At 48.0% G+C, this 14,159-nt stretch overlaps 1 protein-coding gene across 1 annotated transcript; it reads right to left on the reverse strand.

Moving 5' to 3' along the window:
* Positions 1-5,284: 5,284 nt before the first annotated feature.
* Positions 5,285-12,771, reverse strand: LOC149865956 (uncharacterized). The gene is made up of 5 exons (XM_090041584.1): positions 12,671-12,771; positions 11,286-11,475; positions 7,859-7,969; positions 7,150-7,236; positions 5,285-6,104 (listed from the first exon to the last, which is right to left on the reverse strand). The coding sequence occupies exons 1-5, from the start codon at positions 12,748-12,750 to the stop codon at positions 5,844-5,846; spliced, it is 729 nt and encodes a 242-aa protein (XP_089897710.1). The 5' UTR covers positions 12,751-12,771; the 3' UTR covers positions 5,285-5,843.
* Positions 12,772-14,159: the final 1,388 nt, after the last annotated feature.

The following is a 14,159-nucleotide window of genomic DNA, read 5'->3' on the forward strand; positions in this document are numbered from 1 at the left end:
GGCAGTAACACTGGAGGTAAGGGCAGGAGCTGTAGGGGATGGTTTGGAGCCTCCTGGTCTTGGGCATGACCTAAAACTGCACCTTGCTGGGAGTGGGTGGCCTGGTGGGTCTCTTGTTGGTGCAGGAGGCCCCAAGAAATGCCAGGCCAGTGATCACCCTGGTGAAAGGCAGGTAGGGGTGCCTTAACTCCAGCCCTCACCTTTGGGTGGGCCATTTACTATCAGAGCAGGGTAGGTCAGGTAAGTTTTAGGAAGCACCTGAGCCTTCTGGGGAGTGACCCCGCAGGGCCAGGCATACTTTCAGAAGCACCTGAGCTGGGAATGGGGGACCCCAGTCCCTAAGAGCAGGCAGGAGGTGTAAACCCAACCAAGGGACTTGACTGGTCAATGCTGGGGCCAGGACCAAAAAGGTCAAGAGGGCCAGAGGCCCACAGTGAGGGACACCCATGATGAGCAAAGAAGTCTGGGGTCCCAACTGGCCTGAGACAGGGCCAGGGCTTATATGGAAGCCAAAGGTCCCATGAGTGGGGCCACAACTAATGGGCAAAGGAGACAGTTGAGCCAATTGCCTGAAATGCCATCTTCAAGGCTTGGGCCATGGTGTAGGGATGGAACGGAGCTGCAGATAGCTCCCCTAATATTGGGGTGTAAAATGGGCAGCCTCTCACCTTAATTAACAACCTAATTAATTACAACAAGGTGTGGCAGGAAGACAAGTGGGCGGCATGCACAGAAGTAGGTGGGAAACTAGCTCTGTGGCTAGTCAGGGACCCCACTTTGCCGCAGGGTGCATAAGACTAGGACAACTTGGTCCTATGCAGAAACTAAGAGCCTGGCGTAGGTGCTGGGGGACCCTGAGGTGTTAACCCAGTTCAGCATTGGCAATATCTTGAGTGTGAACTTGCACATCTTCTTGGATGTGTCCAAGAGACTTGCCCAGTGGGGGTACAAGACAGTGGTCCAGTGCAAGGTAAAGGCTAAGAATATGAGAGTTGCTTTCTGACATGAAGTAGCAAGAGCTCAGCAGAAGGGCACCCCCGTGCATAACATGCCACAATATCAGTACCTGCAACTGTTAATGGAGGTACTTGAACGCCAAGCAATGAGACAACTACAGGTATCCAGGCCGTCCTTTGCTCCTGAGAGCATGGGTCTGACTGTGAGTCCTGGTGTCTCAAGCAAGGAAAACAGCGGCAGTCAACTAGTGCTGGCCCTTGGTGAGTCCACTGAAGAGGAGAGACTGGGGACATATTCTCCACAACTGGTATGTTAAGCCATGGGGAACCTTTAAGTCACCTGACATCTGAACTGATGCCTGAGATTAGGTTGGGTTGTGACGTGAAGGAGGGGGCAGGCAATTGCAGTAAACTGACACATGTGATTAGACTGGGCTGTGACATGATGGGGAGTGGGGCGGAGGGCTTCATTCAACTGACAACTAAACTGACAGGTGGGGAGGATTGGATTGTCATGCAGGAAGGTAAAGGGCAACACCAAGCAGGAGGCTCTGCTGGTGAATTGTTTGCAGCCATTCAGAGCCTGCAGTCCAACAACTTGGATAGGCAAGCAAGCCCTTCTTGCCCTTTTCCCAAACGCTTCTTATCCGCTCATCTGATTTGCAGAGCACAGAATAATTCCCCAAATTATTTGATTTGATTTCCAGCTCTGTTTGTTGCTCTGCAGCTGCTGCCGCCAACACCCCCCCCCAGATCACATAGGAAGCCTGTTAATGATGCCCGGACATATAGGATTGTCAGTGCCAGCAGCACCTGAACGGTGTGGGTTATGGGAGATAGCAAGACAGGCATGTCATGTCTGTGGCCAAGTGTCATTTGGGCAATGAGGCAGGAGGCATTCATGAGAAAGTGAGAGAGAAGGGCAGTCTGGTTTGGAAACATAGAAAAGCAGTATTGCTTACGTGCAGTGATAGTCGCTGATTATCTGTTATCACTTCTTTGTTGATTTAAACATAAACAATACCGATGGTTATTGCTTCCTGGTATAAAAGTTCTTGTAATAAAACTCCTTGCATATTGCCTGAGGTTTAAAAAGTTGAAGAGTGCTGCTTCTTGATAACAATTACCTTGTAAACGCTGTGACGTTTGGTTATTTATGTAAATTATGCTTAATAAATCAGTAAAGGTTAATTAGGTATAAACCTTTTCTATTCTTTTCTTTCAGTGTGTGCCATTAGGAGATCATCAGGCCAGGCTCCCAGACTTTGTTCCTGGCTTTGTTGTTATCACTGCCAAATCAACAGCTGTTTGCAACATTTGGAAGGGTTGCTTAACTTGTAGAACTGGAAAAAACAGTACATCCCGAAGTGGCAACAGCATGCACAGGGGGCAGGGTACTGTGGGTTGGGAGTGAGGGGCACTGGCAGGGCCAAGGGTGCCCCAGTCATGAGTTAGGGACAGCAGGAAGGCTCAGGGGGCTGTGGCTTGGAGTGAAGGACAATGGAATGGGCTGGACCAGAGCACTTTTTTTTTTTTTTTGTTTTTGTTTTTGTTTTTGTTTAAACTGGAAATACGGTAATCCTAATGACAGTGTTGTCAGTAAGGGCTGTCTGCTGCCATTGTAGGAGCACCCGTAGGTCTGACTCTGGGGTAAGCCTGTGCAATTGTGACTGGCATGGCAGCCAGCACAAGGGGAAAAAAGAACTTTATGAAGCGTGGTGGCTACGGGCTTCATTCAGTGGTATGGGAAGGTGGGTGCCAATTGCTCTAAGGGCATCTGAAATGCAGATATGATGATGACAATACCATTCTCATTAAGCGCTGCCTGCTGCCATGGGTCTGACAGTGGAGTGACCTTGTGCAATCATGAATGGTGCACCAGGCAGCACAAGAAAAAACAAATTGGAAGTGTGGCGGCGGCCATAGGCTGCAGCCAGTGCTGTGAGAAGGTGGGCGCCATTTGCTCTGACTGAAGGGCAATGAAAGTAGTCCAGGGTGCCCCCTTTAAGCATTCCTGGATTGAACCAGGGGCAGATCATAGGGTGACGGTCCTGATCTCATTAAGGTCTGCCTGCTGCCATGGATCTAACTATGGGGTAAGCTTGTTCATGGAGAATATGAGTTAAAATCCTGTAATCAGGAGGGAGTTTTTTGCTCTGAAAGCACATGAAAGTGAGGATATGTGCACCTGAAAGTTTGCTGTGACGGGGGGCCATCTCGAGGCTGGTCCAATCACTGGCCCATCCACATGTCTAGGGCAGTCTGCCCACTTGACTCACTGGCTTTGCATCTAGGCCAGTTGGGACTCCAAGCCTCTACCTTCTGGCCATCCCTTGCAGTGGGTGCTCAGGCCCTTTGACCATTCTGGTTCTGGCCCCAGCATTGACCAGCTGAGCTTTTATAGGTAGGTTCTTGGCAGCTAGCCCTCTCTCCCATACAGGTCCGCCTTCTGAGCTTGTGGATCACATAGTTAATCTGGGCCTGTTGTTCCACTTGTGCTGGGCCTCAAACTCCAGCCAGCCTATGCACAGCTCTTCAGAGCCCCCACACGGGCCCTACTCTACGTGGCCTCTGGCTCTCACCCTGCCCCCTCACTGGGGTTCTGGGGCTTGTGCCCCGTGGGCCTCAGGCCCCACTCTGTGGGCCTTGGCCCTGTGCTTTTCTGTCGGGGTGTGCTCCCCTTGCCTTTCCCCTCCATGGGGTACCCACAGGGCAGTGGGGGGCTGAGGCTTTTCAGCACCCCATACTTGCCTTTTACTAGGGAAGCACAGGTGGGGCATTTCTTGGAGACTGTCCTGCCACAGGCAGCCCCACCGCGCTGTTAGAAATGCACAGCTTGCATCTTGCCCCTGATAAGAAAAAAATACTGTCCAAGGCTCCTCTCCCCATCCTCCTTAGACTTTCTCATACTGATTACAGAAACTGAAATTTAACTGCATGGCCTTGAGGTATAAACTTTTGAACTCTTGTAGCATTGAGCATGCTTAATGAGCTGTTGCATATTTACCTCTCCGCCCCGCATACTCAAATAGCTAATTATAATATACATACGATGTATGTAATGATGTAACTACATGTATGTTTGTATGAAACGGAAGTAAGCTGCAAGAATTCCTGTGTCTGCACACGTGCCCAGGAGAGAGAAGATAAATTCCTCTTGCAAACACAATTAGTTCGCCAGAGGTGATCTGAGCTTCAAAGCTCCACTCTCTGACCTTTGTTTGCAAACAAATACACCCTTTTGCGCCGACTGATGTCTGTGTGTCTGTGATCTCTGCGTTGCCTCCAGGGAAACGAACTGCCTTTGTGCAACAGTGCCATCCAACCCAGCAGGATGCAGTTTCAGGTCATGGCCCAGGATCAGGAATCTCCTCCATCTAAGAGCAGCAGATCTCTGGCTGGCTGACGTCCATCCTTTGGCTCCCTGCAGCAACTGCCTGGCTCTGCACTCGGGGCCTGTATTATAACCTGATTGCCTAACCCTCTACCAGTCAGGCAGCCTCCTGGGTGTCAGCTGACCCTTGTGTTTGGGTCTGCTCCCACCTGATCTGCAGCCTGCTCCAGCCCTTAAAGTGGCAGGCACAATCTGTGTCACACTTGCAAATAATTTTTTTTGGTACAAATATCCAGCTGGTATACTAAAAGATATCACCTCTACCATGAGTTCTGATTCCTCTTGCCTGTAGACCAATACAGGTATCAATTTGTATTCCTTACCCTTTTAGGTGGCCAAGTGATTCTTCATTCCTGGATGGACTCAGGACAGATTATGGGGTGATAGTGCTGTTGTCACCCTGGCTATGTCATGACTAGGGGGAGGGTGTGTGTGTCCATACAGGAGAACAAAGATTGATTAGTGTCGGGCTGGGGGGACTGCAACATCTGGTGTCTGAAGAAAGACATTACTAAAAATTGCAGGTATCCTCTTCCCCTCCTATCTGCAATTTGAACCAACATCTGGTGGACTAAGGGGCTCATTACATGTCATTGAGTGCACTTCTGTTTTCATGTGACAGATACATGGATACATCAGTTTAATTCCGGGCAATCCAGACTAAAATACATCAGGATGTGTTTTATTTTGAATCGCTAAAAAGACATTGAAATCACAAGAAAAACCTGTATGTGAAAACTGTAACTCAGTTAAGTCACAAAAAAGGGCAATTTCCATCACATGTACAAGCACCCCTAAACTACATAAATCTCAGAAGATTAAAGCAGTTCTGGAAGCTCCCTGGCCCTCTTTAGGGCTACCTTTGGAGAAACGACAGCATAACCACCCCTTCCTTAGAGCTGAGTGCATATCTGTTATGTCTACAAGGCTGCAGACATGCTGGCTCCAATCCCCCTTTGATGATCAAGCCTACTTACATTTATACATACTCTACTTGTGTTCTGTGTGAATCTAGTGAGCTTAGCAAATCTTGAGCGCAAGGATTATACATTTCCAGATCCAGCAAACAGGGGACTTGTTCTTTAACAGAAATCAACATCTGAAGTTGTAGCACAGTTGCTGTGAAGGCTGTCATGACAGCATCATACCAGCATTGTGGCTCCATGAGTGGAAAATAAGCATAGATGATGCACTTTTTTTTTAATAAAGAATTTTTTTTCATGCAAGGAGTGCTTAAAAACAGTAATGGAACAAGCAATTCGGAGACAGGCAGGAATACAGTTATTTCAAGGAAGAACGTTTATCATGAGATATCTGAGGACTTCTAATAAATACGAAGCCCTCGTACATGTCCCTATGCAGGGGTATTTTTAGTGGCAGAGCTAAAGTTCAGGCATTTCTTTAGCGAGAGGGGCACACACTGCAAGGCTGCTGGTTCACTCTCTTTCTATTCTTTTTAGCTTTATGCCTGAATGTTTTACTGGAAACAGCTGTTATAACTGGAAACAGTTGCTACTTTTTACTATACCATTCTTAATCACCTTTCCCTCAGAAACCAGCATTGGCCACACAAATTTAGTGCCCTTCAACATCTCTAAATCCGTATGTGCTATGGGATCTGGTAGGGTTGGCTCTTGGTGCCACTCAGCTGTAATGGGTGGGTTCTGAAGAAACAACAAAGAGTAAACTCTGCAGCACTCTGCTGCAAACTTTACAATTGCCTCCGACTCTTTCATGTCAGCAGGAAGAGCAGCCTGAAAAATCAAGAGTAGACAGTGAGTGTGAGAGGTGGGCTGCCAGGGGATGCTTTTTCTCCCCTTACACTGACTCAGAGCTCTGCAGAAGGCTGAACAAGACTGAGCTGCAGGAAGTGCCCCCTAAGCTGCAGGCAGCTGGAGCATCAGAGAGCTGGATCACTGTTGCTAGAAGGGTTCTACCCACCTATTCTGTCACAGTCCTGTGCAAAGCATCAGAGTGTATATCCTGCTCTCAGAAGACTATCTCTAGCTGCCTTTCTGAAGCCTGTACTCGCATTAATAGGGGCCAAGGGAGGAACATGTAGAGTAGGGGTTGGTGATCCCCACCATGGGTGCCAGAGTGTGGCATGTGAAGCCATTTTGCTTGGTATGCCAACAGCTGGTCTGGGCTCTGGGCAGCGCCCTGCCAATGGCCATGGAGCCTGAGCTACTGGCATGCAGCTGCAGGCTGCTGTGAGCAGCTACAGGAGGGTTCATGGAGCTCCGACCCAGGTCACTGCTGGCAGCACATGAACACCTGCTGGAGGAGCAGCCTGAGCTCTGTGGCTAGCCGCAACAGCTTGCTCAGAGCCTGAGCTGGCTGTGGCAGGCAGCTGGGAGGTTGCAAGCAGCTGCACCAGGGTCTGTGGAGCCCCAGCCTGCCTTGTTGCTGGTGGCGGGTGCATGCATGCCTTGGGGTGGGTGGCGGGGGAGGGGCTGGGACTGTGCTGCCACAACAAGAATTGGGCCCCTCACAGCTCCCCCACCATTCACCGCTGGCACACCAACATCTTACAAGTTGAGGTTGTGGAGTTTTTGGCACTCTGCCCAAAAACATTGTTGACCCCTGATTTAGAGGTTCTCAGCTCAGCTTTTCCCAACGTGAAGCTTTTAGAGGAGATAAAGGAGGAAAGTAGAGATGGATAAGTGTATTCTTGGGGTTCGGAGAACCTCTTCCCCAAGGAAGAGTTGGAAAGGAACAAACAGGACACAAGACTCGTGGAGTTTCAGAGATGTGTGAAAATAAATCCCCACCCCTTCTTCAGGCTTTGTTTTTACTCACCTCACCCAGTTGTCTGTAGTCATGTTCTGAGTTGTTAAAATAGAGATTTCTAAGGTGATTCCTTATCTCTCTTACCAGGTCAGAGGTCTACAAACCAAAGGAACAAAGCAAATGAAGTGAAATAGGGATAATACATTTCCTGACTACTGGCCCTGTTAAAGGGATGTAAGTTGTTCCAGTGGTGATGGGACAGCTTCTACTTGCAAGGACTTGGGCAAGCACCCAAATAGAGACAAAGGGTTAGGAAGGCTGTGCTGGTAAGCACCTTCCAGTAACAGTGGGATCTAGACTCCCAGTTTATGGCTCTCCTGAAGTCACAGAAGTCATGGCAAATTAGACTGCCCTAGAGCTCTGTGCAGCTAGTTTAAAATTAGATCCAAGTGTCCTGCTGTCACACCCTCAGTCACAGGACACATCTTAGTTGGGTCCACAGTCTCCTGGCACCCCAATAACAAGGGAAAGAGAATGAAAGCTCTCCCCTCCCTGCTGCCTGCCCTTCACAGCTCACAACTGTTTCTACTAGAAACTGCCTGTTTGCATCTGAACATCCAGCTAGTGAAGGTGAACTAGTTTTAACAGGAAGACACCTCAGTAAAATTTCCCTAGTGAGAATGAAATGCTAGAGGGCTGGCAGACACAGGCATGCTACCTGGTGTGTCTGAGACAGGCTGCAGCAAGCAGAGCCCTGCTCTGCTCTCATATTAAATACCTGTTTGCTGCTGGTGGCACCGCTGGCTTCAGTCAGAGCAGGACACTGAAGGAGGCTGGAGATTTGATCCAATCTATTTTTTATATTTTCTTCACATTTGGAAAACACCATCTAGAGAATAAACATAATACCACAGTGAATAGCAAGGGAAATTAGGCTAGAAGCATGGTGTACAAGATTTGAACCTCATCTACATTAGAGAGGTCAGCTGATTGTAAATTTACTTGTGTGGATTCAAGGTGACTGAAATGCTAAAGCCCTCAATTAACTAAGATATAGGTAAAGACTTGATGCACTGAGTGCCAGTGGGGACTTATCTCTGACAGCACTCACCTCATTTCTATGAATCTCTTCTGTCCTCTTTTACAATGGTAATTTTTCCCTAGAGCACTCAGCACTGGAACAGAAAGTTAACGTTCAAAATCAGCTCCCTGAGTTACCGGTACAGAGCACCGAACCACAGAATTATAGAACATGAGGGCTGGAAGGGACGTCAGGAGGCCATGTAGTCCAACCCCCTGCTCAAAGCAGGAGCAGCCCCAACCAAATTGTCCCAGTCAAGGCTTTGTCTGCCCGGGTCTTAAAAAAACTTCCAAAGATGGAAAGTCCACAGCCTGAGTTACTTGTTCCAGTGTTTTACTATCCCCCTAGTGAGAGAGTTTTTCCTAATATCTAACCTAAACTTCTCTTGCTGCAACTTGAGACCATGGATCCTTGTCCTGTCATCTGTCACCACTGAGACCAGTCCAGTTCCATCCTCTTTGGACCCCCCTTCAGGTACTTGAAACTGCATTTCTGCACCCTGTCACTAGGTTACCTTCCCTTTCAGTAAAGGACCCACACTTTCCTTGCTTTTTTTCTTGTTGCTGACATACTTGTAAATCCTCCTCAGTCTTCTCTTCTTCAGACTAAATAAGCCCAGTTCCCTCAGCCTCTCCTCAGAAGCCATGTGCTCCAGCCCTATCACTGTTTTTGTTGCCTTCTGATGGACTCCCTCCCACTTGTGCACATCCTGTCTGTAGGGGGGGCAACACTGGACACAGTACTCCAGATGTGGCCTCACCAGTGCTGAATAGAGAGGAAGAATCACTTCCTTGATCTGCTAGCAACACTCCTACCAATGCAGACCAGTATGCCATTAGCAATGTTTGCAACAAGAGCACGCTGTTGGCTCATATTCAGCTCATTTTCCACTTTAACCCCCAGGTCGTTTTCAGCAGAGCTGCTGCTTAGCCAGTTGGTTCCCAGCCTGTAGCGGTGTATGGGATTATTCCATCCTAAGTGCAGGTCTTTGGACCTCATGAGATTTCTTTTGGTTCAATCCTCCAATTTGTCAAGGTCTCTCTAAATCCTAGCCCTAATCTCCAGCATATCTACTATTCCCCACAGCTTGGTGTCATCTGTAAACTTGTGTGGGTGCAATCTATGGCATCTTCCAGGTCACTGATGAAAATATTGAACAAAACCAGCTTCAGGACTGACCCTTGGGGCGCTCCATTTGATACCAGCTGCCAACTAGACATCAAGCCATTGACTACTACCCTCTGAGCCTGATGACCCAGCCAGTTTTCTATCCACCTTACAGTCCATTCATTCAACCCATACTTCATTAGCTTGCTTGTGAGAATGTTGTGGGTTTTATCAAAAACTTGACTAAAGTCAAGGTACACCACATCCACTGGTCTCCCTGCATCCACAGAGTCACTCATCTCATCATAGAAGGCAATCAGGTTAGTCAGGCATGACTTGCCATTGGTGAATCCATGCTGACTGTTCCTAATCACCTTCTTCTCCTCCAAGTGCTTAGAAATGGATTCCTTGAGGACCTGGGTCCATGGTTTTTCCAGGGACTGCTTTGAGGTTGACTGGTCTGTAGTTTCCTGGATCTTCTTTTGTTTCTTAAATATGGGCTCTGTATTTGCCCTTTTTCAATTGTCTGAGACCTCTCCCGATCACCAGGAGTTTTCAAAGATGATGGCCAGCAGTTCTGCAATCACATCAGTCAACTCCCTCAGCACCCTGGGTTCATCCTGTCTGGCCCCATGGACTTGTACACATCTAGCTTTTCTAAATAGTCCTTAATCTGTTTTTTGCCACTGTTGGCTGCTCACCTCCTCCTCAAACTGTGCTGCCTGGTGCAGTAGTCTGGGAGCTGACCTTGCCTGTGAAGACCAAGGTGAAAAAGGCATTGAACATTTCAGCCTTTTCTGCATCCTCTAGGTTGCCTCCCCCATTCAGTAAAGGATCCACACTTTCCCTGCTCTTTCTCTTGTTGCTGACATATTTGTAGAATCCCTTCTTGTTACCCTTCACATCCCCTGCTAGCTGCAACTCCAGTTGTGCTTTAGGCTTCCTGATTTTTTCCCTGAATTCCCAAGCAATACTCTTAAACTCCTCCCTAGTTGGTTGTCCAAGTTGCCACTTCTTGTAAGCTTCCTTTTTGTGTTTTAGATTATTGAAGTGTTCCTTGCTAAGCCATGTTTGTCTTTTGCGTGTGTAAGTGGAATTTCCATCGTTGGAGGTTTTACGGCCTGGCTTGACAAAGGCCTGGCTGGAATGACCTATCTGGGGATAGTCCTGCTTTGAGCAGGGGCTCAGATTAGATGACTTCTTGAGGTCCCTTCCAACCCTAATTTTATATGATTCTGCCACACTTGCCAGTCTTCCCACACATTGGGATGGTTTGTTTTTGTGTTTTCTCTAAAGTCCAGCCAGCTCTTCTGGACTCCTCTCCCCCTCAGACTGGTGTCCCAGGGGATCCTGCCCATCAGTTCCATGAATGAGTCCAAGTCTGCTTTTCTGAAGTCCAGGGCCCTAACTCTGTTCCTCTCCTTCCTTCATTTCCTCAGGATCCTGAACTATATCATCTTGTGGTTGCTCCTATTCAAGTTACCACTAGTACATCCCCCACCAATTCTTCCCTGTTCATGAGCAGCAGGTCAAGAAGAGCACAGTCCCTAGTTGGCCTCCCAGCACTTGCACCAGGAAATTGTCCCCAACATTCTCCAAAACTTACTGTATTGCCTGCGCACTGCTGTATTGCCCTCCCAACAGATGTCAGGGTGACTGAAGTCCCCCATGAGAGCCAGTGCCTGTGATCAGGATAATTCTTCTAGCTGTTTAAAGAAAGCCTCATTTGCTGTTAAGGACTAAAGGAAGGAAGCCAGACTACATGCTGCATCATGCCTGGCTGACACCTGCTTGATGGGAGATACGGGACTAAGAACTGCACTTGTTGTTTGGAATACCAGAGGAGTCCAGCATGCTCATAGCTTGGTCTCCCTGGGCTGGAAAACAGGAAGCTGCAACTGAATATCTTACCTGAGAATGAAAGTGTGAAATGCTCTGACCCAGTCTGATGGCCTGCAGTGCTACCACTTACTCCACATTTGCAAATTGCAGTTCTATGATATGAAGATGAACAAACCTGAATTACGGTCCCACTATTGGTAATCGTCAAAGGACAGGAGGATCCGTTTGTGGCATATTTGGCTTTTGCCCACTGTTGTGTCTGAAGCATGTGATATCTCTCCAACACAGCCGACTCTCGAGTTGGGTCATTCAGGTCCTCAGAGAACCTGTGGCTTTTCATGGCGTTGGCCAAGACTGACTGAAATCTAAGGCCAAAGTGGGGTTAGAAAAGTGTGTATACACATTGCAAAGGACTAGACAGAAATGAACAGTAACTAATAAATGCCTGGTGATAAATAACTGCCCCGAAGGACTTCATGAAACACTACATAACTTCTGTCTTGACTGTGCATTCCCCAGCACCTGACACTCCCCTGATAGGCAAGTATCCTGGTTTGCCAGGTTTTTTTTTCCCCTGACGGGCTGGGGGTTGGAAACCATATATTCTCTCATACAACACACCCCCAGATATAACACATATCCTATTTTTGAAAGGCCCCAAGAAAGACAAAAAAAAAAATTTTACCTTGGAGTATGGGTAAGTTCTTGAGGTTTGTAGGCTCCAGGACTGGGGACCATGCACCAGCCCGATCCTGTGTGCTGACCCCTAGGGATATATGCTGAGGTCCAATCCAGCAAGCCAGCTCTAGGATGGTGGAATGGATCTGACCATGCTGTTGGCTGTGGAGCTGCATGCAAAGTCCAGGACTTCACACTGGCTCTGGAGCTACATGCTGGGTCAGACATGTCATGCGGTTCCAGTTAGTGCATGGTTCTGGATTCAGCACACCAGGTCCAATCTAGCACATGGCCCAGGTGCCAGCACACAGTTGGGGGTGGGGTGCTTTTTACAGGTTTGGAAATTTGGTGGTGGCAGGGGAGAGAGAGTAAAGGCACTGTTCATTGCCTTGGTCCTCAGAAGGGAGGCAAGTAATGTTGTAGCCATTCCACATCTCCCTTCCCCCACCAAATACTCAGGGCCAAGTGATGCCGTTTTCCTTAAATATAAATGTACACCCCAATTTTCTCCAAGTGGTTTTGGGGAAAATGGACAGGTTGTATGAAGGAAAATATGGTATCACTCTCAGATTATTATTCTACAGGTGGCAGCTAATGTGAGCAGAACAGTACTTGCTTTATTTCCCTTTGGGAGCTGACTGCTTTTATCTGCACTTGGATACCGGGACAGGCATGGAGCTTCCTAGGAAAGTAGTTCTCTTTCTAGGAAATGGGTAACCATGTTACAGCCTCCAGTAGCACACATACGCTTTTTAAGGGGCTGGGAATCTGGCAAAGGTCCCAAGGCTTTTAAAGATACAGGGAGGGGTTACACCACTAGGGGAAGCAAGAACCATTGGCACAGAGAGACACTCTGGAGGAAATGTTTATAAATCCTCCTACTTTTTCTGTAAGGCTTTGTTTTCCTTCTTCAGTTTTCTACACTCTTCCTCCTTCTCATTAAACTCTTCTCGGCTGACCATGGTGGAATGCTGAATGCTGAAAGAGCTGCATGGAAAAAAAAATATTGGTCATCAAATTATGTCCATGACAAGACTAGGGATAGCTACTCATCCGAGGACTTAAAAGACAGCTCTAGCTGTTTGCCAGTCCATTCTATATATGCAGCTTGCAGGACAGTGACTGACACATGTATATTTAGCGTGAAATGCTGCGACTCCACCAGCTGCTCTGACCACCTGAAGTCAGGTTGAGTAACAGCAGTGATTCTCAACCAGGGTGCTGGGGCACTTTGGGGTGCTGCCAGATCCTTTGAAGGGTGCTGTGAGGTGTAACGAGGTAAGTAAGGTATGAGGAGATAAACAGAGAAGTGTAGGCTCAGGTCTTGTCCTTGCCTGACAGATCCCTCACCCCTACTGCCTAGCCCCTCTGCAAATAAGAGCTGTAATATATAAATTAATTTTTGCGGTTGGGTGCCACTTAATTCACAGAACTTTTGGAGGGGTGGCTTGAGTCAAAAAAAGGTTGAGAACCACAGAACTAGTGTGGAGTAGTGGTGTTCTTACAAATTTACTCAAATCTAAGATGAGCCTGAATTTAAGACAATCATCCCACTAATTAGATTCTATACATGAAAAATTTATAAATTTGTTGCAATTTTCCATGTATAGAATCTAATTATTGGAGGGTTATCATAAATCCATTCCCCCAGTGCTGCAGGGGTGCAGGCAGTGGAGAAGCAGGTAGTGTGGGAAGGTCAAACAGCTTCCCCCTATTTGTGTCTGTGCCCCTGCCTCCTCTGCCCCCCTGTAGCCTTGGGTTCTTTCTTCCTCCCATCCTATACTACCTCACTCACCCCAGCCTCTGCTCTCTCTCTGCACCTCCCTCCCCACTGCCTGGTCTCTGCCAGCAGGCTCTGTCCCCATTCTAGCCTGGGGTAGGCACTGAGCATGGCCCTAGTTCAGCACCCGTAGCAGCTTGTGAGGGCTGTTTGCTGCTGCTGTGGGATTGGGCTGGGCTCCAGGCTGCAGTGTGCATGAAATGAAGGTAAGCAGGGAAGGGAGAGGGGCAAGTGGGGGAGCAGAGGCTATGTGGTGTGAGGAGAGAGGAGGGAAAAGGCTGCAAGGGGAGATGGCAGGGTGCAGACGAAGTGGGGGAGTAGGCAGCAGCTGTGGCTATGACCTGAACCCCAGGTAGGGGCTGAAGCCCAAGTCATAGCAGCCACCTGCCCCCCTGTACATCATTTTAAGACAAGGAACATTTTTCCCTACATTTAAACGAGGGGGGAGGAAAGAGGGGCGCTTGCCTTAGAATTGGGTAAACTTATCATTAATGTAATGTCATGGTACAGTTATTTGCCTCTTGGCTGAATATACCACAGCTATATAATAGATGTGATTAGCTTCTGCAGGGGTTCTTTTTGTTTTGGATT

This window comes from Crocodylus siamensis, chromosome 4, assembly GCF_052110815.1.
Source record: "Crocodylus siamensis isolate JL-2025a chromosome 4, ASM5211081v1, whole genome shotgun sequence".
In the NCBI taxonomy this organism is placed as follows: Eukaryota; Metazoa; Chordata; order Crocodylia; family Crocodylidae; genus Crocodylus; species Crocodylus siamensis.